Consider the following 25,465-nt stretch of genomic DNA (forward strand, 5'->3'; position numbering starts at 1 on the left):
TCTGAAAATGTAGTTCCAAATATAAAATTATAGCTCTCTTAAAAATACAACATAGGTTGGCACTATATTTATAGTAATAATTCTCTAGGGCTTTGAATCAGATAATGATTTTGTATTTTTAAAGAAGAGGATTTTAGCACCCAGCCCTTATTTCAAATGAAGGCATCAGGTGTTTAATCCGAATGACTAGATTCAGAGTTTGAAATTAGGATTCCAGCGAGGACTCTTCACACTCTCCTGCAGGGAAAACTTATTTTATCTTTAAAAATATTTCTTCCGTGTATCAAAATGTTACTGAAACCAAGTGATTTTGTTTCCAGAAGTGCGGCTCGGAGCGGTGGCCGTTCCTGCGCCGTCTTTGTGCTGTCTCCGAAAAGGTGGAGACGATGCCTTTGCTGCGGCTCCCTCTGGCAGTCATCACTATAGGTGCCTTGCTCATTATAGCCATCTTTAATTTGGTAAGTAATCGCATTGTCTTTATTCTTTGGACTTACTGTAACACCCACAGTTTAAGTAACTCCCTGAACTCTTTTCAAGCACCTTGCTTTTTGCTGCTTTTCTTAATTCGCGACACAAGGATTGATTTACACCAGGATAGTGCACGATGCCGCGTATTAATAAAAGCACTAAAAGTACAAATTCCCAGTTTGCAGCATTAAAAATTCATGTGTGAGTCTTGAAAGCAAAAAAAGGTGACGTAAAATAGAACTCAAAATGACATTTATAATTACTATTGATCATAACTATCATCACTAAGGTTGTTTTCTGTTTTTTAATGCGGGTTTAAGTGTCTGGTGGGTAGAAGTTTTAAGCAGTTTATTTGCGCTAGTGAATCACACAGATGGAGGAGGGAAGAACGTCACTTGGCTCTTATAAAACCAAACACATTTTGGGTAGCTACTGCTAGGCTAAGATGCAAATGGAGTTTGTCTTTTAACTGTAGTTGGAGTATTGTATTGCACCTGGCGTACACACATTTGGAAATCAACCCTTTGGAGTAACCAGGAGCGCTCTGCTGTGGGTTTTGATGTGGCATGCCACGTTAAACCTGTCTTTACTAAAAGTGATATCCTTCTGGTCCCATAGGTGCCATTCTTCCCGTTCCACGGGGAGTTTCTTCTGGTGGATCTACTGCAGAAAATGCTTAATTTTCTTTTGTAGGGTTGTTTTCCTGCTGGCCTAGGTCCTTGAATTGACTCTGTGGTGTTGTGTGAGCACCACCAGCCAGCCCCCAAGAAACAGGAGCAGCCGCTGTCACACTGGGGCTGAGACAGAACAACGTGTCTGTGCCAGTTAGCACAGCCAGAATGGCAAAATTCACCCTGAAATAAAACATAAGGAAATACTTGGCAATTTTAACCGTTTCGCCCCGTGTGTGTATGTATATGTTTAATAAAATTATATGTGATATCATTATATTTCAGCATTGATATTGCAATAGCACTCAAAGGGCAACCAAATCAGGACTTCAGGTTATGATATATGGAGAAAAAACGTTAAACTTAGTTACAACCTGTTAACGAGTTTCTATGGTCGTTTGTTTGTTGTGGAGGGTTTTTTTAATTAATTTTATTTTCTTCCTAATCAATCAGGCTACTGAAAAGAACAAACCTGCAAACTTTACTGGATCAAACGACCTGTGTGCTGCCAGTTCTGTGAGTAGAGTGCTGTCTTAGTTCCTAAGGTTAAAATGAAATGAGTCTTGGAGGGTGTGTATAATATAGATGAATGGGAGTGCTTTGATATCTTTTCATCTTTTTATGAAGGTAGAATTTTTAAATCATTGAACATAAAGATTTAATCCTACCACAAGGCAGTTCTAGGGATAGTTTCTATCATTAACTGTGGCTCTACTGTGCATTTGTAGAGATTTCCAAAAGTCTGGAGTACCCGTGGATAAAGCTGAATTCTTGGCTTATTTCGATTACTCCGCACCTTTTCAAGGCGTTCTGCAGCATTTCTGTAAGGATAGATCCAGCACTTATAACCACACAAAAGGATTATTTCTGAGCGTTTCATTTTCTCCCTTTAATTCCAAAGGAGCATTCTAGTTTGAGACCACCCAACATTTGGGATGCTCCTTTGTCACCTGGCTGCCCCTTTAGATGATGTTTTTGAGCAGGTTGTGTGAGGACCTTTTCATTCAGGTCCTTATGAAAGATGCTGAGTTACGCTTACATAACGCACATTGGACTTATTGGGTAACTTTCTGTTCTTGCATGTCCGTAAATCAGCCGTTCGGAAACACAACACAGTCCTGCGTTGAGGAAACTGTAAGTAGTGAATATGTGTTACTTTAAAATGCGGATCTCTGGATATTGTGTATATTACTAACAATTGGCAGGTTCTGTTGCTGTATAAACCACAGTTTTTTAGATATCTGGGAGCAGAAAAGTTCTTCATGATAGACCGAAAGGGCTTAAATGGCCAACAGAGCAATGTCAGTGGTTTCTGTTTCAGAGGTTTGGCTTCAGGGTTGTACCTGTGGGTGCCCGTTATCTTTTGGAAGTTACTCGATGCCTTTAGGATGTCAAAATTGGGAAAACGCATCACTAGGCAGGCTCTGATCCTGAGCTGCCCATAAGTTGTTTTACTTTAATTCACTTCAGCAGAAATCTTCCCCGTTTCCTAAGAACCTCCCAGATCTCTAGTAGGCCTGTGCTGTTATGCATGATAAACTTGGCTTTGTACGTAAAGAGAAATAAACTCTTGAGGGGTAGAAGCTGAGGTCGTGTTGGTGTTGGTTGTAAAGTCTGCTGGTTCAGCATCTCCTGGCCGTGTGCTGACCTTGGGCACCTCCCCTCAACTGGGCATTTTTTGGTGATTCCGGTGGCTAACGGCCCCAGATTGATCAGGTTTATTAGCATCAAAGTTCGTACAAAGGAGCTGTGCCTGAGGTTGGACACCAGGGCACAGTCTTCACGTGTCACAGGTTGGGGACAGGGGAATGTGGGATCTGCTTCTGCTTACAAAGGGGAGCACCGGCAGAAATAGGAGCAGAATGCTGGAGTTCTGGTTCAGAGCTGGACTATTAGTCTTGGAACTTACAGTGTTGCTCAAGTTAAGAGACTTCAGAAGAGAAATTCTCAACGCTCTTCAGTTTTTATCTGACACTATTTAGGTTGGTGTGGTGCTTTTTGTTTAAATATTTTTGTTTGTCTTCAGCAAATGAAAAAAGTGAACTAAAATGTACTAAGTTCAGCCTTTTAGTGCAATTAAAAATAAGGCTTTAGGTGTATTTATCAAGTAATTGTAATTTCTTCTACTTAAATAACAAGGATTGTGAACTTAGAGCATTTGCTATAGCTTGGAAGTCTTTTGTGGATAAAACCTGAATAACGCAACTGTTCTTTACGTTCTTCTTTTACAGTATTATGCTTACTGCTGCATATTGGGCTTCATCGCTTGCTCGGTATTTCTTCAAATGAGCTTCGAACTCAAAGTTCTCCTCCTGTCCATTGCTGTGACCGTGTACCTCGTCATTTTTAACACCCTTCCGCACAGGAACCTCAGCTTCTACGGCAACAGCACCAGGTGCGGTGCGAAGTTTCTTATCATTGACAACAGCGTTTCGTTAAAGGAGGTGTTAGATTTTTGTACTGGAATACCGAAATATCAAAATAATACGTGTTGGACGTTGCAAACCTTTCTGTAAAGTTAATGACTTGGAAATCATACGGGATCATATTCTCTTTTCCTCGTTTAAAGAAAGTGTGTTATGAAAAATTCTGTAGTATGGCTTCTGAGATCTCTGGAAGCTTAGCTTGGGGGTAGAATATTACTCTTATTATAAGGCTGATCTGTTAAATTATGAAGAAAAGCTTTGCTAAGAGTCTGCTGCTCATGCTGTGCTTGCGAGCCCTTGCTAGTCAATAAGATAGAAAACTCCTATCTCACTACACCTATTTGCAGTAAGAGCAGGGATTTGCCTGATCTAATTGATCTAACTGAAGAAACGATAAAAATACTTCAGAGAAATCATAGGTGGAAGAGTTTTACTGTTTGTTTTTAGCCTGTTTCTCAGATTCTTACATAGTCTGATAGCTGAAGCTGTGGGTAAATGTATTTTACAGAGCCTGTCCTCTGCCGTCCCCATCCCCCAGCCCTTAAACAGCTGGATTTTCTTAACACATACACATGACTTGTTGTATTGCTTTCTTGTTTTCAGGCTTTTCATCAAAGAGCCAAGGATAATGACTAATTTGTATCTGGTTCTGTTTTACATAACCCTAATTTTACTCGCAAAACAGGTATGTATGTCAAAAGCAAGAGGCTCTTTTACTTGCAGCAAGTTAATTTAAATAAAATGCAAAAGTATTATTCATTGAAATTGCGCACTAAATTAGTTTGTATATATATTTAAATAGTGTTGTACGTAGTTGTAGATAATGTATGTAGTTATAGATAATGCGAAAATTTTTACTATGAAAGGGTGGGAACATCTTAATATTTTTCAATAGTGTTTGAATTACAGAAGTCAGAGCTTTCAAATTGGATCTCTCTGTATTTACATGTCAATATTCATCCTAAAGCAAGGCAGTAATTCAAGATAAAAATAATTGCCATACTATGAAAATGTCATTTTAGTAAATACACCTGATGGTATTCCAATGGCATTAATTCATACTGGCAGCTTCATGTTTTTCTGACTTGCATTCTCAAAGCACATTTTTGTAACTATAGAGGCTCAAAAGGCCTTGAAGAAACTTTATTGCTACTACACTTTTTGAATAAATTGACTAGCGAGATATTAGATGATTTAATTTATCATATTTGGTCCCTTTGCAGATCGACTATTACTGTCGACTGGATTGTCTGTGGAAGAATAAGTTCAAAAAAGAACACGAACAGTTTGAGACGATGGAGAATGTTAACAGGCTTCTGCTGGAAAACGTCCTTCCAGCACACGTGGCTGCCTATTTCATTGGTGACAAACGAAACGAGGTTTGTTTTGTAGCCAGCTGGAGCTGGTGACACAGAGCGTCAGGCGAACGAGCACACAGACAATAAGGTTCTGCACTCGCTGCCGCCTGTTTGTGTCCCCAGACCTTTGTAAACCCAAGAATCTGCTACCCAGATGGCCTTAAAACAACGCAGACTTAGTGTCAGTCCCTGAAATCTGTTCTCAGAATCGGTAGTTCAGCTTCAGGACACAGTTTGAGTTTGGCAAATGCTTAGAAAGGATTTACTGCTCTCCCAAGGCCACGTTTTACCAGTGAAGAGGGGCCTTCTTTGGAAGGAAGTTGGTTGAGGAACAGATAGTATCTCCTTGGGAACAACCCCAGTGAGAAGTTCATCCATAATGATGTTTCTTTTTAAAGACGCCCATCTTATTCAGCCAGTGTGTCAGCAGAATAAGTATTGCTGAGTTCACGTGGGATGGGCACGTCCAGAATAGGTGGGGATCTTTCAGACACACAGATATCTCAGCTTTTCCTTAGGCAAATCAACTTTGTTAATGTTTCTAATAAAATAAAATATACCCACCATAAAGCACCGTAGTTGACTTGGTAGAAAACTGTGATTTGGTAAGTGGTTACCAGAGCAATCGTCGGTTGTGTACCTGTGTACCTGCTGACAAGGTGTGGATGCATTTTCCCTGCAGGACTGGTACCATCAATCGTACGACTGCGTCTGTGTCATGTTTGCGTCCGTACCGGATTTTAAGGTGTTTTACACCGAATGCGATGTCAATAAAGAAGGCCTGGAATGCTTGCGGCTGTTAAATGAAATCATCGCTGATTTTGATGAGGTACTTAAGCTTCTGATAAAAACAGGCTGGATTACAGATTTACTGCAAAATAAAACGTTCACTACATCTGTGAGCATTTGGGGGGGGGGGAAAGGCTGTTATATTGAACTGATATCCTGAGTTCAGCCTCTCAGTCTTGAAAGATACATTCCCATCTGATGGGCTTTTTCAGTTACATCATCTAATGCATTAGTAGTATGGTTTGAATATCCCAAATTTCAGTACTTCAGCGCTTTATTCCTCCTCTGAGCAGCGAAGGCAAAACTCGGTACTTTCTTATCTAACCTTCATGTGGCTGGTAGTATTCCTGAAGATGTTTAAGGCTTATTGTAGACAGAGTGAGGTTTCTGGTTAAACACCGAAATACAGTATTAAAGTCTCAAGTGTCTCTTTTCCTTCCCCTCAACCAGCTCTTGCTAAAACCGAAATTCAGCGGCGTGGAAAAAATAAAAACCATTGGGAGCACTTACATGGCAGCAGCGGGTCTGAGCGTCACGCCGGGCCAGGAGAACAACCAGGTATGCTGGCTCTGAAATCCGCCTTTGGGATTCGCTGTGTGCTTCAGAGTAACAGAACGGGACGCGATACAAAAAAGGGAGTAAATCACCAAGAGTGGCTTTCTGAAAGGTGGGAAAAGATGACGAAAGTGTGTTGTCTCCTGTTGGATTTATCTCCTAGTTCCATTTTTTCCAAGCGGTTATTAAGTCTGTAAACCCAGCATACTTTTTACATCTTTAATCTTTGATTAAGATAATTAACATTTCTGGATGCATAGTGGAATAGCCCTAATAACAGGGAACTCAAAGAGTGGCCTCCAAAGCGCAGGCAGGTTCAGAACCGGGCAGGGAGCTCTTTGTGCTCCTGAGAGCTGGCACAGGAGAGAGAATCTTCAGGTGCCACGTTAGATCTGAGTCTGAACCTGTTTGTCACCCAGGACGATTAAAACCGACTTTTGTACTCAGATTCACATTCACTGGAGCAGGTTCGTGTGTGACGTCGGGGTGCACGTGTGTAGTACATACAAAATGAAAAATTAAATCTGGAATCCTGAAGGACAGACATAAATTCATGATAAAATTTGGTTATATCACACTTACCACCTCCCAGCCATTCCCATTGAATTTAAGGTGTTGTTTTTTTAAACCAGTTTGAATGTTTGTTGAACTGTGCGATTCTGCACCGTTGCAAGGATGAGTGGTCTCATCCTTAGAAACAGGTGCTGAATTCACTCATAGTACAATAGCAGTGGTTTGGGACAGTCGCCTGTGTTGTGATCTGACGGATAACCCGTGTCACGAATCGCGCAGGACAAGGAGAGACAGCACGCTCACATCGGGATCATGGTGGAGTACGGCATCGCCTTGATGAGCAAGCTGGACGGCATCAACCGACATTCCTTCAACAACTTCCGCTTGCGCGTTGGTGAGTCCCGTTTGTGGAGAACGTGAACGCTGCAGCTCCGTGAAAATCACGAACGAGGTGGGATGACTTGGGGAATGCTGAGCGCCGGGGAGCCCCTCTTAACATCCAGCACAGGATTTGGACTGTTATGAAATGCTGAGTTGCAGGGGGCGTGTTGTCTAGTCTAGGTTCTTCAATAGGCCAGGCTTCTTCAATAAGCCAGGCTTGCACACGTGGGCTTTTTTAATCACTGGAGGGAGCAATACGGACACTGCAGCTGGCTGAGTTTGGACAAGATAATGGGTATGGACGAGGAGTGAAGTACCCTGTTCTCAGCTGTTGACTAAAGCCACTATACAAATGTTTATTTCCATACGTTCAAAGATTTTTGCTTCAGCATGAGCTTTGCCCCAGCTCATTCTGGGCCTTCCCATTTCACAATTTCCTCAGTACTGGTATTTATGGCACAGAGGCAATACTGAGGACTGGAAAAGTGTTGCAGGGTTAAGTAGTTTAGTTTTGTTTTCCTAAAGCCCATGATTTATGGCTAATACTGAAGCTATCACGTAACTTTCTACTTTGGTAATGACACCTGCTTTGGTTTATCCCAAGGGATAAATCACGGCCCTGTGATCGCCGGTGTGATCGGTGCCCGGAAACCTCAGTACGATATTTGGGGCAACACCGTGAATGTCGCCAGCCGCATGGAGAGTACGGGGGAGCTTGGGAAAATCCAGGTAAATCCAGCCGGCCGGTGTCTCGGAAATCATTTCTAGTTGGCTATGGATTTTTTAAAAATGTGAATAATCAGGAGAATTTCATAAGAGTTTTTCTAATTCTTTTCGCACAAAGGTCACGGAAGAAACGAGTAATATACTCCAGGAGCTGGGATACTCGTGTGAATGCAGGGGACTCATCAATGTCAAAGGCAAGGGAGAGCTGAGGACGTACTTTGTGTGCACCGAGACGGCCAAATCCCAAGGCATGGGCCTCAACTGAGGCTGCGACGAGCTTGATCAGAATAGACAGTAGAACTGCCTCCCTTCTGTGAAGACTTAGAATTTCCCTCCTTATGTGAAGGACAGTATTCGAAAACCAAATATATACTATTCCTATTCTGCATCTCAAGATAAGAGAATGACTTTTGTCTGGAAAGAAGTTTCCAGAAGACATGTAATCACCCCTCGGGAAAAAACCTACCTTTTCCTGAAATAATTGGTGGATTTACCTGGAACTGCCACGAAGCATTTTCCATTAGTTCCTTCCCGTAGCTGCACTGTGGGAGCCTCAGCTGCAGGAGCGCCCTCCACGCTGAGCTCCATACCCGTTCAATGTTCCACGGCTCCGCTGAGCTCCTCTGGAAACAATTGCACAGTATCGGATCACTGTTTTATTGTCTTAACTTTCCTCTAGTTGGGTGTTTACATTGTATGAGGTGTTCTCCGTATTTTTGTGCCTTTGGCATTAGTACCTGTGTGCGTGTTTTATAAAGTGCTCTTTGTTTTTATAAGCCCGGCTTTAAATATAAAGAAGACCGGTCCTGAGGAGCCCTGAGCAGCTGCGGTTTGTCCTGTGCGCTGCTCAGGAACTCTGCGGGTGCCGGCGTTCTGAGGGCCCTTAGGGAGCAAAAACAACAACGAAAATTGTTTGGAAACTGGAGAACTAATCAGGTGGTGTTAGAGACAGTGGGCAGTGCTGTGTGAACAGAACCGCGCCTGAGGTGGGGTTTGGTTTGCTTCCGTTTTTCGCTGTGCCCAGCCCCGCGCTGGGTTATGTATTATACCTTTTAGAGGCAACGCGGCTTATGGAGCAAACTGGCTTGGAGAAGGTTCCACAAAGGATGGATGGAGAAACATCTTCTTAACGGACTGGTTTCAGCAGCGCCTCAGTATTGAACATATGTGTAGAGCATTAGTGAGATGATCACGGAAATCGACTTGCTCTAAGTTAGTTTAGTTCGTAAAGTTTTGAAGCTGTTAATGGCTTCCGCTAATTTGTAAATTAGCGTTTTTCTACTCACTTCAGTCCCTTAGTCTGTTTTCTGTTGGTGAGGATGACCGTGTTTTGTAAGGGTAACGTCTTGTGCCCGGTTATGAGTATTAACCAAGGATGGATCCCCCGACACACGTGTCGTGTGGCTGAACAGCAGTGACTGAAGAGTCCAACGTGTTTCGTTAAGCCCTTACAAACAAAGCAGCGTTTACAGATACCCCCGGGTTTAGTCCTAAACCACACGGCGCAGTGTTTCCCAAGCAGTCCTGCGCATCACTGCCGCTTTCTAATTACTGTGTAATTTCTCTAGCAGCTGAAGTGACTATGTTCCAAGACAGGAACAAACCTCAATATTGTCCAGCTGTGCATTAAAACTGTGCTTGTGGCCTTTGTCAGCCCGGTAGGTCAAACCTGTGCGTGTGGGCGTTGGGAACCTCCCAGTGGGGCTGGCGGCTGCGCGTGGACTCTGCTGCAGAAGGGTTTCCTACTTATCAGTGTAAGGTCAGTGTTGTAGAATAGACTTTCAAAAAGCTTTTGCTACTCTCGTATGTTGTATATTTGTAGTAAACAGATGCTCAGCAAGCATTTGTTTAGAGGTATTTATTTATTGTTTTATAAGGACCGTGCTCCTTTTAGTGGCCTTTGATGTACGTTAGCTGAAGCGACTCAGCCGGAAGGAGCCTGGAGCCAGAGCCGGCTCTGAGCTGTTTCTGTTCACAGAACTAGTCGAACGTTGACGTGAGTGAGCTGTGAACGAAACCGCTGTCTGGAACAGCACTTTGAATCGCTTTTGTTTACATGATGCGGCCCGTCAGGCTGGGAACTGGCTCGGGCGTCTCTTTGACGTGCCCTCGTGTCCAACCGCAGCTCTCGGGGCCGCAGCCGCGGTTTGTGGCGGTTCCGCTGGGTGATGAACAAGGGGTGGCACCTGAGGATGCTTCCTGATTGCTCCTCAGAACTGGAACGGTATAATACAAAAGCTATGTTAAACCACAGAAAAGGTTCAGTTTAAGAAGCAACTGTATTGAAACGATTGCTCTCAGCAATCCTTTCGAGAGTGAACTGTGAAATTTAAAGTAACTTTGTTAGAAAAGCCTTCCTTACAGCATTATTGTTTTCGTAAACTGAGAAAATGGCACTGTATCTAATTTGAAGAGCTAACCATGTCTTGAATTAGCAATCTGTTTTAAAGAACAAACTCTTGTTTTTACCATCAAATAAAAAACTTCCTGAAGCTTGTTTGGCTTTGCAGTTGTTGTCATGAAGATTCCCAGGAAGAGGAGGCGCATTCCTGATACCCCTGTAGCGTCAACAAGGTTGGTTTTCCTTGTAAACTCTTATCACAGGGCTGGTTGGAGATGGGAAGGTTGGTGGAGCTCCAGATCGTGTGTGTTGGTCCCCAGCGCTGAGCTCTTTGGTTTGACACAGAGAGACACACTAGAGTTCAACAGCTAAAGAATGATTTCAACACTCAGTGTTCTGTGGCCACCTGCTGCACCCTGTGAAGGTAAATGGTGGGAAGTGAGACGCTCTAGAGCGAGCCAGGAATGGTTTGGGTGGCAGAGTTGTTGTGCATCTTCTCTTGTAGCATGAAAATGGCTTAAATATTAATGGAAAAAATCCTTCCCTGGAGTAATATTTTACCTGACTTCATTGAGAACTAATCCGGAACCACTGGAAAAAAATGGAGGCTGACAGTTTAACCTTTCTGGACTTAATTCTAAGAGCTGTGAAAGTTTAAAATGCATTAAATGAATACTTGCGCAGCTGGTTGTGGAGGGGAGGGAGCGGAAGGATGCTGTTGGCCACCAGCCGGGGGGTAGCGGGTGGAATTCACGATGAGGCTTTGCCTTTACGTTACCGCCTTGTTTCATTCCCACCGCGCACGATGGAGCCGAAACGCTGCACGTTGTTCCTGGGGAGCCCAAGGTCACCCTGGAACCGCGGGGTAAAATGAGCAGCGTTTCAAACTGCCGCAGGACACCTGTGCTAGAACCTGGGCCTGAGTTTACTGGACTATATTACCGGGATCTTTTTACTGGCAGCAAGTTTGTCGGTCTCACCTTACGGTCGCGTTTCTAATGTTGCCCTCAAGTTTTAGAATGCGATGAGCAGTAGGCCTTGTTTCCTTAAGAGATTCATCCATAAAACTGCTCTTTTGTTAATGCATCAGGCTACATCAGTTTTATTTAAAAAGTTTATTTCTCTTCCTCATGATTGTAAGAGTTTCACAGGAATTTTAAAAAGGGAAAAACTTGCGTGTCCAGATACTAATGATTTTTGCCCCAACCAAATTCGGGTACAGAGTCTATACATTGCTTCTAGAAACGTTTGGTTGAGTCCCAGCACCATATATAGGCACATTTTCACTTACACTTGGACTTTTCCAGACACTTAACAATCCAGGAAGCTTAAATGCTGCAGAGCTGCTTTAAAATAATAAGGAATGCAAAAAGAATAATTTAGTGCATTTATGTAACAGAAGTAACTCTTCATACAAACAATTCAATTTCAAATGTCATCAGTTCCAAAATTTAATAAACAAAAGTAGTTTTAACACATAATATACACAGTCTGGTGAATGCACCTGAAGGAAGTTCATCAAACAAACGGCTGCAGAAGGAGCTGACGCTTCAGACGGTGACGGGGCCGCACTCTGGGTCGGGGATGGCGACGGGCTTCTTCGGTTCTTGAAGCTCTGCAAGTTTACAGCAGGTACAGGCCCGTTAGCGTGTTGAACTTTTCAATGTCAAAATGCAAATAGAATAGAACAAGCCTAAACAAGCTGGGCCTGCGTGAGCTGCATGTTCTGGGAGGGCTCTGCTGGGCGTTGCGCAGCCTCACTCGTGCCTGCTCTGGAAAAGAAATCACTCCAGAGTGTTGAAATGGAAATTCCTTGAGTAGTTTCCTTGATAATTGAGTTCCTGATGTTCCAGTAAACAAAATCTCAACTGAAACTTTTCACTAACCACACATTGAATTTGTTGTGTGAATTACAATTCTTCAAAGGAAATTCTTACCTGCCTTAAAAACTGGGGGCAAACACAAAGCCTGGGTGTGTGCTCACAGTGCCGCCCGCGGAGATTTGGGTCTGGCACTGAGGAGTGTTCACGGACCGGACTCCTGAATCCAGCAGAGATGAGCTCAGCTTAAGTGCTGCTGGCCCCAGGAAGCAGAGGATGTGCCCAGCCACAAGTGTGGCAAAGAAGGAAGCATCATTGTAGCAAGTGAGGGGTTTTAACTCTTACAGATCGCCAAGCTTTAAAATCTGGCAATGCTCCAAAATGAATGGAAAAATAAGTACTTCGTGTAGTTGGAGCAAAGCTCCACACATCCAAAAGATTGATTTTTGGATGGGGACCAAGCACAGCAACTTTCCAGTAGAAGCAGAATTTTAAAAAGGGCAGAAGAACTGCAAGTTGGAACCAAGTTCTACCCCAAGCCAGCTCAGCCATCTGCAGGTGTGGTTTTGTTAGAGCAGAACGGATACTACAACCTGTAGTAGTGTACTCACCCTCTGTGAGATCTACCCAGCTGTCTTCTGCATCGGGCAGAGGAACCGAAATCCCCATGGCTTTCCGGATTCCGTACGTGCTGACGATATCACCTGGAGTCACTTGTTGCGCGAGTTCTTTCAGGTTGTTGGTGACCCTCTCCGCTAGAAAAGAGAAGCAGCTGTGTTTATATGCTGCATATGCCGTGGTTGATATTGCACAAGTTAGTTAGTGAGTATTAATTGATATAATAGAGCAATAACTGGATCAAACCTGGAATAAAGCTTAGCCTTACAGTAATACTGGTAATACTTCAGCAACTCCTGCTCAAAGACACTGCAAATACTATGGAGTTTGGCTGTTTGTGCCATGGCAGAGTAAACTCCCCATCAGTTCTAGGGAAATGTATTAATGAGGAGGAAATACATGTAATTAGTGTTCAAAACTTTCATCTGGCTTTACAGACAAAATAAATTAATCTTCTAGGCCTAACACCGTGTGTATTCTGCAGTATAGTTCTTAAACATTCATCTTGATACCAGCTGGGACTGATCAATTCAGCAAGAACGACCAGAAGAAAGTGTATTTACCCAAGTGCATCTCTCTGTAAGACGGACCCAGGAGACAAATCATATTAGGGGGCGGTTTTGTACTGAGTCGTTCATTCTGAGCATCCTGGAGTTCTCTCAGCAGCTTTGTTGTTTCATCAAGTTTCCTCTGGAAGATTTCGGCCTCTGTTAAATGAAGAGAACAAAGTCCTAACTGTAAGAGGGTATATTTACTTACGTTATGATATAAAATACGGTGAGGCTGAATGGACTGAGAAACTGAAGCAGTTAGACATATCAGAAATGCAAGGACCAAGACAACTCACCCTCCGAATCGAACTCCTCTACGGGCATGCCGAAGTTCGTGACTGCTTTCAGCGCCGTGAGCCTGTCGTTGTTCGCAGAGTCCAACCTGGCAGCAAGATCCATTTCCATCATCTAAAAAACCCAAGGACCAGCAGGTAATAATGTAGGTAACGTTTAGATTAGCTTTGAAACAACAACGTTGTTTGGGGAAAATCAGAACACAGTTAAAATTAGTCTGCTGAACATGCAGAGAGCTGGAAAGACACGCTGTGAAGCTTCTACCTTCCTACAGTTCCTCAGGTTACTGTTCTACTGCAGGCTCAAATGGCAAATCGCACCTGCCAGAAGCACAGGGGGCAGGCACAAACTACCTCTAGTAACTTAAGACCAGCATCCCAATTAGGGAAATAAAGAAGGAATTCCCTGAGCTCCCCTAAACCAAAGCATATCTAAGATTTGAGGCCAAAATTCAAGAGTAGCCTGGGAAGCAGTGGCAGGTGAAGGCTTTGGGGAGCAGCCCTTTCCCTAGAGCTGTAACAAGCTCTGGGTGGAAGGATTTTAGAGCTGTATCGTGTGCCCACAGGGGCACAAGGCATTCGAGAAAACTTCTCCATGACAGCCATATATTGTGGGATATTTTACGCTTCTATTACAAGTTAATGTTAAATCAGATTAAGATGGGAATCAAACAAAAATCAGAAGTTCTAACGCAGGGTTAAACAACCACAAACAAAAATACGCAGCATTTTCTTCTGCTTCTCTTGATCTATAGTCCTGTGTAAGACTTCGTGGAGATTCTCACCCTCCAAAGGAGCCGGTCCCTGTCCCCCAGCGTATTTACAGCTTGTCCAGTCTTAGTGTTGCTGCACAGGCCTGACAGTTGTGGGCAGTTTTCTAACCGGGGGTTAGACAGGTTGGCTGCACTAGTTATTGGTACAGAAAAAAATTACCTTTACATCTTTGATTGCCTCGCTTCTTTCATGTGGGCCTTCAGCCTCCTCCAGTGGCTGCACAGAGGAAGGATTTTTCAAGAAGGCATTAAAATTCATCTTTAAGTTCAAAGTGAGACTTTACAAAACGCAGTACTTTGAAAGTGAGGTAAATATACAATGTCGTAATGACCTTTCTCTGTAACCCAAGTCACAAAGTGGCTATTTTTAGAGGGCTTTCTTAGGATATTAGTGTTTCATACATTTTCACAGCACACGTTTATTGCTCTTTGCAAAGCCCATGTGCTTTTCCCCAGGGATGTCACATCAGAGATTAGTTACTGGGGGAAGGAAGGGTAATTATTAGAGGCTGAAATGTTATTCTGTGTCTCGATGTATTTCTCTTAACACTTGCAACAGTGGTGGCTGAACCCTGTAATTCAGTATCACTATCGGTACCAGAAAAGAGCTGACCAGTAACATTAAGCAAAGGTCCAAGCTGGGGCTAAAGGCTGAGCTTTGATCCATCAACTAGTTCTAGTACTAATTTAGCTAATATTTGACCCATTAGTAAAAGGTTATGATCTCTCTATTTCAATAGTTTACATCAATGAGAAACTCAAATCAAGACTTGTAGTTAACAAGAACTGTCTTGTGGAGATTCTCAACTAATTCTTGGATTGTCAGTTAAGATCAGATCAGCCCTTTGGATTCCAGTCACGTTTGGCATATAGCGGTGCTGAAATCTCACCATCTGAGGAGTTGCTGGTTAGTATTTTCACACAGCCCGCAGTTGTGTTTAAAACACTGCACCAAGTCAATGGGAAAGCTGGTTACTAATCCCTCTGAACTAAGCAGTGCCTGCAGGAACATGATAAACTTCTCATGGAAACAAGAAAGCCCGTTCATGATCACCTCATTTCTGAACAACTGCTTGTTGATAAGGCACTAGTGCTAATAGAAGTGGGAGAGCAGGCAGAGAAGGAATGTGTGACTCTGCCTCTATAATGTTTTGTTAATTTTCATGTTAGGCTAATTAACAAGTCAGAATAATCCCTCCCCAGAAACTCCATAACCCCTGGAGAAAAAGATGACTCTTCCCTTCCAAATAATTAAAGGGAGCCCATCACCAGGCTCAGCATCATCTTTCTTCAGCTTTACAGCTCGTATGCCAAAACCAAGACTTGACAGGACACAAATCCTCTCTTACCGTTTCTAGTTCTCTGAGAGCTCTAGAATGTCCTCCTTTGGTCAGAACGTCAAGCAAACTGTCAGCCATTAAGAAAGGGTAATCTTGCGATTTCATCAGAAAGTCATGAATACTAAAATATCAAAAGACAGGCAAGGTAATTACTTTCATATCAAACATTCAAAGGAAAAGAGTTGTGTAAAGTCAAGTCAAATATGTACAGCACAGAAAACACAAGAAGTAGCAGAGAGTTTATCTAACTGGTTTAATTATCAGTGCCTTTTGTAGCTGAGGAACCCGGTCACATTCCTCACAAGAACCAAAGGACTATGAGCAGTGAAGTGTCTCGGGCGGCTGCGTCCAAGGGACAGCAACTGGCACAGGCACTTCACGTGTGCACTGTACTTACATGTTCTCACCTTTCGTATAAATTTATACCACTGCGTATTCTATTTTTGAGTTTCTCATAAAACAAAAGGACTTCAACTCTGAAATTTTTATGATTCGGAATAATAAAAACAATGAAAATTATTTTTACTGTAGTAAATAATAGGAAAACCAAGCAGTATTCACTTCACAGGCAAATTCTCTTACTGAAGTATTTGTTTCTTAAAGCAAACCAACCAAATGTGGTAAGCTGTAAAGACAGTAGTGACATGATGGAACTGCTGCTGTACAGGAAAGCTGTGACGCACACCCCCTTGTTTGGTTACCTGAAAGATCCTGGATTAGAGTCTTCCCCATACGTGGAGTAGATTAAATCAGAATCTTCTTTGCTTATGTTGGCAAATGTAGAATCATACGTCGGAGCATAGGAACTATAGGGTCCGTAATTCAAGTATGTCACTAATGAATAACAACAGTACTAATTATTACCTCGGATATGTGCGTTATCAGATAAAAATGAGAAGGGCTTGTAAGACAATCCCCAAAAAGAAACTTTTAGGACCATATTTCTTATGGTGAAAACAAACTTTCACAGAATACCACCTGTTACTTTTTAGCAACATCTACATCAAATGCATTTTTATTTATGAATGTTTTATTAACAATCCTGTGTGCCCCAACACAGTATGAAAATTCAGTCTGGTGCGAGTAACAGGTTCTCAGCCTCCCCACTACACTTTTAAAGCCAGAAAAACCTTTATCTAATTGGGATAGTTCCTCAACAGTTTATTAAATCCACCTCCTGTTTTGTATGTGTACATTAAGCTAGACTTTGTGATATACTGTGGAGTTGTGTGATAGATACATGCAATAATGTGTTTTATTACCAAAAAAACCTTAGTTCCAAACTATTTGTGTGCTAGCAATAAGATCAACATTTCTTGTTTATATAAGGAAGATTTATATCTAAAAAAAAAAATATATATTATTACTTGCCTGGAGTAACTTTGTTTCTTTTATCTTCCTTGAACCCTTGTAAGGTATTAACTCCCGACTGAAGTCTTCCTGCAGTCATACCCAGCTTTACAGGGCAGTAACCTGGTTCTACAAGAAGATATATCAAAATAGGAAAAATAATGAAGGCATATAGTTGACACAGGAAGATTCCAAACTCACTTCCTACTTGTAGCCAGAAACTTCAGAATAAAGAGGATACAACTCTGAGAGTGGGTGCTTCATAATATACTAGAGGCTGTGCTTAGCCTTAAACATGAATTCAGACCAAGTGGTAATACTAGTTAAGCACTGAAGATTTAACCTAAATGTTAAGTTTTCACTATCAGTCTTTCTCCTTCCTGTCCTTCCCTAACAGAGGCTGCATCATTGAAGAGGATCTCATTCTTAATATGAAAGACCACGCACTATTCTTGCTGACAAGCAGGGGGAAGGGAGAAGACAAGTTTTCAGTTTGGTTTCTGTCGATGGAGCCCTGGTCAGTTTAGCTGTGTAATGAGCTGGCAGTTAACAGTCGGGCTCCTGCGCTCTTGTAGCCTGTGGCACCGACATCTATGATTTTATAACATGACAAAGTGATTCGGGACCCAGACAGTTCCCAGTGGCCAATTCTGGAACACGTGTGACCTTCTGGGTCCATGCTCTGTACAGGGACCAGCCCCCGAGGGCTCCCTCCAGCTGCTCCTAACAACAGCCACAGCTGGTCCCCACCTACCTGCTCCCTCAGCTGCAACTTTTCAAATCCAGATCTTTATCAGGCTGGGAAGAAGCATCCAGGTCTTGGCCAGCATTTGCTGCTCTGCCCAGCAAAGGAGCAGCAGACCAGGAAGGTGAAAGGGGCTTGTTACCTAAATTGTGCCAACTTACCTCCCGCAGTGAGGTCGACTGGATTCAAAAGGCCTAGAGTTGTTGTACCATCTGGCTTTCTTCTTTCAAACTCACACTGAAATAAGATCAAACTATTTTAATTTTATGCTCCTTAAGCTAATAAAAAACACCTAATGAAATCGGCCTATCTGTAGGAATCAGAAAGGAATTTGTAGAGATGTGGTTCAGAAGCGAATACTGCTCTTTTTTATTTTCACTAGACAGCTTTACTAAGAAATTATGATAAATATTAATGTTTCTGCAGAGGGTAGGAGATAAAATACATAATTCACGTAGAAAATTAAATGACTCAATGTTACCAAAGTGAGCTTCTTCTTTTGTAACATCACTGACCTTTGATCAGACACGTGGCTGTTTCAGAACTACAAGGGTTTTTGCAGGTCAGGTTTGAGATATTTTCTTGAGGTTCCTACTATTCATCCTTATCTGCTACTTATCTAAACTTTCTGCAAATCTAAGCTGAACTTGCTCTGCTGAAGAAATTCAGCAGGCACTGAACTGACATGCTTTTTTTTCTACCCTTCCAATGTTACAGAGGCGATCAGTTGTGTAAAACACAGTAAGAGCAAACCCTGAGTTTCAGCTGACATAAGGTCCTATATAAGCCTGGTTTATGAAATGAGTTACCAAATAGGCAAAGATTTACCTGGCTATTTGCAAGTCGTCTTGTTAATTTTCCTCCAGATTCTCTAACAATACGGTCAATTTGCTCTTGTTCCCTTTCCAAGCTATTGTTTCGTAATTTGTCTTCAAGTAGATCTTTGTCCTTCCTGTGAATAGAACACACAACTTAATTACTAGTTTAAACAGACACCAATTGGCTAAATATCATGAAAGAATACAGCGAAGGACTTGTTTTTGCCAACTATGCAAACTGCTTTTGTAGATAAAACAACTACCAAAAAGAATGTGACTGTATTTAATATGGCTGGGAAAAACATGTGACAAAGAATTATATCAGTAAGTGTTTTTTTAAGTTAGTAAGTGTAAAGGTCTCCGTGTTCAGCCTACTTCAGCCATGCTAATATCCCAGATATCTGGATAATATCCCTAATATCTGGAAAATATCCCTAATATCCCAGATATCTGATATCTTCAGCCATGCTAATATCCCAGCACGTTGTCAGATTTTGTGTTATCGCTCCCATAAAACCAACAAGGATATTTTTGGTAAAATAGATTAGATACTCTGAATTTTAGTATCTATATTTCCAAGTCTGTGAAAATAAATTTGCTAGCATTTCAGGATATTGAAAGGGGCATTTCAGGATATTGAAAGGGATATTTCAAGATATTAAAAGATATTTCATGAAGTATAAGCTATTCATTTGCATGTTTCAAGTACAACTACTGTGCAAAAAAGTAAAAAGCACTTGAAATTTGCTACACAGCTATTTGTATCAGAATGTTTAAAAAGTCATGTTTGCAAGCTTTCTCCAAAACAATACTACTTATGTGGAACAGATATTAGAAGAGAAAATAATGGAAGGGATGGAGTTGGTGAGCAGTACAGGGTTACCTACATTAAAAACATGATGGTAGCATAAAAGATTCTAGAACTGAAGAAGTCTTAGTGTATTTGCAGGGCCAGTAAGAGAGAAACCCCATCCACTGGTCCCTAAAAGTCACCTTGTTTCAGCAGCATTCAAAGGGTGTACTCTGTAACTGTCATTGAGAGAATACTTTACTTTTTCTGGTCTTTGCAAGGTGTCCTGGACGCTTTGGTGTCACCATCCACAGGTTCTCCTTTGTCTCTCCCAGGACCATTGTCATCGTCCCCAGTTTGCTGCAGTTCCGCCTTGTCCTTCTGCTTCCTCGTCTTCTGCAGGTCAGCCATGAATTCTATACTTTGTTTCAGGCTCTGAATTCTCTCCTAAAACAACACCAGGATCCTTTTATTTGCTACTTGGATGAATCTTTTCCTAAACTACCCACAGAGGATTGATTTCAGTTCTTTCTTATAATAGTTAAGTATAAAGAGAGTTTAAAAACATGAATTATTAAATGCTATTATTTCTACAATAACTGATCTGGTACCAGTACTAAAGCATGAGCCTCAAAAAAAATGCTCTATTTAAATTCTAACGTGCAAGCATTTGACAGTTATTAAGTGAGTTTTTATTAATTTTCATGAGATGCCTGTAAGAAAAGTGGAATGAAAGAAAAGTCACAACAGAAGGATATTGGTTTAGTATTTTCGTTTGTATTTTCTATTACCTGGCTGAGTATCTTCATCCCTGAGTGCAGCAGTTTTTTTGCGGCTTTGTAGTAAATGGTGTCTGGTTTGTTATAAATCATTGCATTAGTACACATCAGTTTGAAGTTATCCTGTACAGACATTAATAATTTTGGAATGAAAGTTAAAATTTTATAGTATACTGTATTAAAATCCTTGTTGCAAATGCAGCATCTTGAGCTTTAGGGAAAAAGAACTTCAAAGAACATTTTTAATTAATGAATTTAAGACATCTAATTAAACATTTAAACAGAAATAAGCATGTAAATTAGATTCAAGTCTCAAAACTAACACCCCAATAAACACCCTGAAAGTGTTCTTAAGAGTTCAGTATTGGTTTTAGTTTTAAAAGTTTTAATGGAAGTCCTAGCAGGTAGAATTAGCCACTTCTCTGACCAATCAGCAGTCATTAAAAGAAAAACAGAGTGAAAATACGTAAAAAAGACAATAAAGCTAGAATCAGAGAAGCTGTAATTCAAAGTTAAGCTATTTTAAGGAATATACCCAAGTTTCAGTTACAATGAAGAAATGGATGCTTGTTTGAAGTTAATTTCCTGAATGACTGAACTAGAAAGTTCAGTTCTATACTCACTGCAGAGCCTCTGTACGTAGGTATGTTCTATCACATTCTCAGCTATTTACAAAGACAAAGAGTTAAAATGAAAAGCTAACCAGGAACAGCTGAAACAACAGGGCACATTCTTCTGAAGTTTTGTAGCTCTATAGAAGAATGCGCAAGAAAATACAACCAACACTATTAACAAACCTCTGCTTAAGTTCAACTGCTAATTACACACAAATTGCACTTCTTGGGTTCTCATCTAGCCCAGTAAAGAACTAGAGGATATTTCTGCTGAAGAAAACAAAACAAGTCCTCATGCTTTTAAAAAGCTTTAGGGGCCTTCAAAACGGGCTCTTGAAGCCCCAAACTCCAGCAGCGGTTGCTGCCAGCAGGACTGAGCTCATGTTGCCTTCACGCCTACCTGACTAGCAAAGCCCAGCTAGCACAGTGATGACAGGAGGCACAGCATCAAGTAGTAGCAGGCAAAGCCAATAATTCACCAGACTCTGTGATTTTTGAGAGGCAATACAGTCAAAAAAAGAGCTGTCTTACAGAAATGCTCCGTTTTCAGTCTTAAGCAAAGGTCTACAATGACATGCTGAAGGACAAACCGAGTCTATTTAATCTTGCATAAAACCTGAAACCATCCACATCTTCTTGAGATGCACATGTACAAAGCATGAGTGTTTTCTCTTTCACTTCCAGAACTTATTTGCTCACAAAAATTCAACAAGAAACATTTATTCAGGCAGATGTACTGGTTCTCTTGGCATCTTCGTATTCTCATAAAATATTAGAGTTCAAGTCAACGGAGTAGAACATGTCTTTGTAGTCAAAATAAAAGTTACAGAATTACCTTCAGTTCTTCTATGGACTGGTACCCATTGTTCTTGATCTTCTCTTTCATGGTACTAAAATCCATCGGGTTTTTAATGATCATGGAGTAGCCAGGGGCAATAAAGTCAGTCACAGGAAATGAAAAGAAAGAACTTGGATCTTTTCTGTTAAGAAATGAAAAGACAGGGTTTTTATGTTTCAACTTATAACAAAGAACATATTGAGCTTGGAATCAAATAGAAAGGAAAGGATTAAGTTGAAAAGGAATAAAAACCATAAAGCTAGAAATGGCTTGTGTCAGCAGAATCTTTCACTTTTGAAGGTTGAAAAGATGCAAACCCATATAACAAAAAAAGTGCTACAAATGTATTTTTGAAGTTAGTTCTAAATTCTGATAACTGCTTGTGTTCCCAAGATTAAAAAAAACCCAATACCCTTTTACCAAGTTTCGGCTTTTTGAAAAGTTGTTCTATAATGACTGGGTCACTGAAAAATAAAGGGAACAAATCACGTAAGAATGTATACTCGTCATCCATTGCTGACTCTGAAATTAACAGAAGGGAAAGTTTGTTGCTGAAAGTTGTGATAGAACGTGTGTATTTATGATTATGCTAATCTTCCAGTTATGTAATGTTAATAGTTTTTTATGTTAAAATTTCCCATGACTTTCAGTGATCTCTGACATATGCTTATGTTCCTGGGTGCTTCTCATAGCATTAAAATGAAATACAGTTGGTTGGTATTTTCTCCTCAGAATCAGGCTGGTGAGAATTTCTCCTCCAGACTAATTGTTTTGCTTTTTACCAAACTCTGTAGCTCCAGACTGGCCTCCTACACCAATATTGATATATATGTTCCTCGCTCTTACTACACGCAATGCAGAAACTCTTGGCGTTTCAGGCCTTTTTCCTGAGTCCTACTTATCATTTATGGGTTTCTACTTCAAGTTGCTGCAGAAGAGTACAGAAACACACAGCGCAGGTATTCTGCAACACCTGCACCACAGCTTCCAACTAGGAGGCAATATTCCAAAGCTTTTCAAGCAGCTTTTCTTCCTGTGTGACCGCAAAGGGAGCCAAAACACACACATGCACTTTTGGATGGTTGGTAGTTTCTCCAAACTGACACCAAGATCTTGAGAACTTAAAACTCACGAACAAAGTTGCAAGCTCCACCGGGTGAGACAGGTAAAGACCCTTCAGCCACTCTTGTACAAGGCACACAAACCTTCTTAATACTTCAAGTCAAGAAAAGATATCTTAAACCACTGACTACCTGAAAGACCTACAAATTCAGCAAATCTGATTGCTTTAATCAAAAGACATTCGGTTAATAAGACAGTAAGAGAATACGGTTTAAGTTTTCAAGCATGTTGTTCCTTTTTATAGTAAAGAATGCTAAAAATGGGAGAGCTCAAGGTAAAAGAAGTTTTTGCAAGTTCATTCCAAACTCTTGTGCCTCTCTGAAAAAAGGTTCTTACAAAGAAAGCATCACGTTATGGGAAAATTGTCCTATTTTTGAAAGTTTTTTAAAAGTACTTTGAACTTGAAACTGGAGGTGTTTACAAGAAGCCTAAGCTGAGGAGAAGTTAGAAGTTTCCATTCTTGCACTAATACTTAAATTCTTAAAATAGTCCCACTAGCAATGTACTTAGCAATGATATTTTCACCCAGCTTTTCATACGCCCCTTCCCTCCACATGTGTTATTTTCACTCCACAGCTCTGAAAGCCTGTAGCACAAACATTTACCTCTGCAGCTGCCTCATGAGTTGATTCAGAGCTTCCTGAAGTGGTGTCTGCTCCACCTCTAGACCAAAAAAGAAGTGGGGGGAGAAAGGGTGTGAAACAGAACTGACTCCAAGAGGTACTAAACTTTCAAGATATTAGAAATCAACTAAACAAAACTGATGTGGCTTGAGAATTGATCAAAAATAAAAAGAATACGGTGGGAAAACCAGAAAATACATAGGGGACCTAATTTCCTCATTGTTCTTAATTGACGTGCTGCTCCCTCTAACACAGGTACCATTCTGCAAAGGTACAGTAACATAATTTCAGTTTTTTGTATGAGATGGGGAAAAATGCTAAGATGGCAAAAAAGTCAAGTCACTTGCTACAAAAACAAAGAAAAATGTGAGTCAATTAAATAAACCTGGAATTAGCAAAAGAAAATAATTTTTTCTTCCTACCTTCCTGTTTCGCTAAGGTACTCGTCAATGGTTTCTCCGGTGGCAATTCCAATCTGATGGGGGTCTGACACTTCATTTCCTCTTCTCCCTCGCTGTCTGCATGGTCTCGATCTCGTTTCCTTTTGTCCTCCTAGAAAGAGAAATATTGTTATAGACTCTTTCAGCATTATTACTGTACATAATGCTCTCTGGCTCTTTCAAAATAACATCGTTTAAAAAAATATTTTCTAAGTCTTGTATTCCTCAGGTACTGTCTCCATCTGCTGGACAATAAAGTAATTCAGATATATAATGCAGTGTATCACAGAACATTTTGCTTTAAAGAAGAGTGACAGGAGCCACTTAGAGCATGACAGGAATGATTCTGCACTACTCTCTGCACAGAGAATTGTCTACAGTGAAGCCCCTCAGATGATTTTTGGAAGTTTTAGAAAAACGAGTAAGAAATAGGAAATTCAAAATTAGAGGTATCCATAATGCTTCGAAGAAATGTGTTATAATCACTTATCACATCAAGAACACCAGGAGGGAAATACATTTTTTTGCTTTTTAACTAAGAACTTGTGAAGTCTTAATTCTGTTCTATATAAATGGATTTATTTAGACACAGAATTTTTACCCCTTTTTTAGTTTTCTGTGCTCTTATGCTCGCCAGTATTTTTTGAAAGATGACAAGCTTCGGATGACTTCACTCATCCTTTTCTAATAAAAGTACTAGGGTAAAAGGAATTGGTAAAACTAAATACTGAATTCAAGTGTATTCCAATTTAAGGATCCAAGTTACAGTCATAACCGCTCACCTTTTGACATGAAGACCAGAGAAAAGTCAAGCATTTTTTTTTTTTTGCTAAAATGCACTAGCATATATTTGTACCTTAACTCTTCTCTTTCTTTTCTCCTTTTCCTCCCCTGGAACTTGTTTTTCTCCTTTCTTCCTCTTTTTCCTTTTTCTGTCCTTGTGTTTTTCATGTTCGGATTTGTCTTCGTACAGGCTTGAATCGAGTCCCGCGTTTCCAGTGGAGAGCTCAGCAACTTCACTTCCCCCGACTTTCAGCACCAGCTTCAGCGGCTTTTCCACATATTCTTAAAACAGCAGGGAAATAATGTGAGTTCGGCAGAGCACAGACACTCCCACCCCTCTCCCAGGCCGGTCACTGACCCCCAGCTCATCTTCCCACAGAATCCCAGCCTGGATGAGGCTGGAGGGATCACTGGAGATCCCCTGACGCGGGGTCACCAGAGCGGATCACACCGGATCCCGGGTGGGTTTAACGTCTCCAGGAGCCTCCGCACCCGCTCTGGGCAGCCTGTCCAGGCTCTGGCACCTCACAGCAAAACAGTTTCTCCCGCGCTGATTCCGCGCCTCCCCACGCAGCCGCCGGGCCGAGCCCTGACCGTTCCCCCCACGGCCTCCGCTTCTCCCCCAACTTTCAAACCGGCGGGCGGGCCGGGCCGCGCCGCCGCGCGGTGGGGGAAGGGGCGGCACCGAGGGCCCGGGCCCGCTTTGCGGCCTCCCTCCGCCCAGCCACCCACCCTCGTAGGGGTGCTTGTCCGACTTATGCTTCTTGTGTTTCTTGCCCATGGCGGCGGCGGGCCGGCCCGCCCGGGTTAGGCCGCGCCGGTGTCGCGGAGCCCGCCCCGCAGCCGGAACGCGGCGAGGAAAAGGCGGGCGCGGCCCGCGCAGCGCCCCCTGGCGAGCCGGAGGTCCGGCGGGCCGCGCCGCGGCCGGCGCAGGCGCAGT

The 25,465-nt window shown here is 41.8% G+C and overlaps 2 protein-coding genes across 24 annotated transcripts in view; one reads left to right on the forward strand and one right to left on the reverse strand.

Annotated features, from left to right (window-relative positions):
* ADCY7 (adenylate cyclase 7) overlaps window positions 1-10,379 on the forward strand; it is a 67,737-nt gene extending 57,358 nt beyond the window's left edge. For all 21 annotated transcript variants that reach the window (XM_065028612.1, XM_065028621.1, XM_065028601.1 and 18 more), the window contains 11 exons: window positions 321-458; window positions 1,593-1,655; window positions 2,235-2,273; window positions 3,371-3,534; window positions 4,169-4,250; window positions 4,789-4,944; window positions 5,606-5,752; window positions 6,163-6,270; window positions 7,060-7,174; window positions 7,766-7,890; window positions 8,006-10,379. In XM_065028612.1, coding sequence (XP_064884684.1) covers window positions 321-458; window positions 1,593-1,655; window positions 2,235-2,273; window positions 3,371-3,534; window positions 4,169-4,250; window positions 4,789-4,944; window positions 5,606-5,752; window positions 6,163-6,270; window positions 7,060-7,174; window positions 7,766-7,890; window positions 8,006-8,152 — 1,284 coding nt within the window. In that variant the 3' untranslated portion in view covers window positions 8,153-10,379. The remainder of the gene's footprint in view (window positions 1-320; window positions 459-1,592; window positions 1,656-2,234; window positions 2,274-3,370; window positions 3,535-4,168; window positions 4,251-4,788; window positions 4,945-5,605; window positions 5,753-6,162; window positions 6,271-7,059; window positions 7,175-7,765; window positions 7,891-8,005) is intronic.
* A 949-nt stretch (window positions 10,380-11,328) lies between these two features.
* BRD7 (bromodomain containing 7) lies at window positions 11,329-25,435 on the reverse strand. 3 transcript variants are annotated; one of them, XM_065028625.1, is made up of 17 exons: window positions 25,258-25,435; window positions 24,599-24,807; window positions 23,725-23,854; window positions 23,285-23,342; window positions 21,555-21,699; window positions 20,118-20,228; window positions 19,589-19,773; window positions 18,547-18,670; window positions 17,880-17,955; window positions 16,995-17,102; window positions 16,325-16,457; window positions 15,633-15,744; window positions 14,444-14,500; window positions 13,514-13,625; window positions 13,230-13,373; window positions 12,660-12,803; window positions 11,329-11,843 (listed from the first exon to the last, which is right to left on the reverse strand). In XM_065028625.1, exons 1-17 carry the CDS (start codon window positions 25,304-25,306, stop codon window positions 11,779-11,781), a joined length of 1,962 nt encoding a protein of 653 aa, XP_064884697.1. In that variant the 5' UTR covers window positions 25,307-25,435; the 3' UTR covers window positions 11,329-11,778. The 3 variants fall into 3 exon arrangements, with proteins under 3 accessions (XP_064884697.1, XP_021146491.2, XP_064884698.1); XM_021290816.2 differs by lacking the exon at window positions 25,258-25,435 and adding an exon at window positions 24,884-25,186; XM_065028626.1 differs by lacking the exon at window positions 14,444-14,500.
* Window positions 25,436-25,465: the final 30 nt, after the last annotated feature.

The sequence above is a fragment of the Columba livia genome, chromosome 13, assembly GCF_036013475.1.
Source record: "Columba livia isolate bColLiv1 breed racing homer chromosome 13, bColLiv1.pat.W.v2, whole genome shotgun sequence".
In the NCBI taxonomy this organism is placed as follows: domain Eukaryota; kingdom Metazoa; phylum Chordata; class Aves; order Columbiformes; family Columbidae; genus Columba; species Columba livia.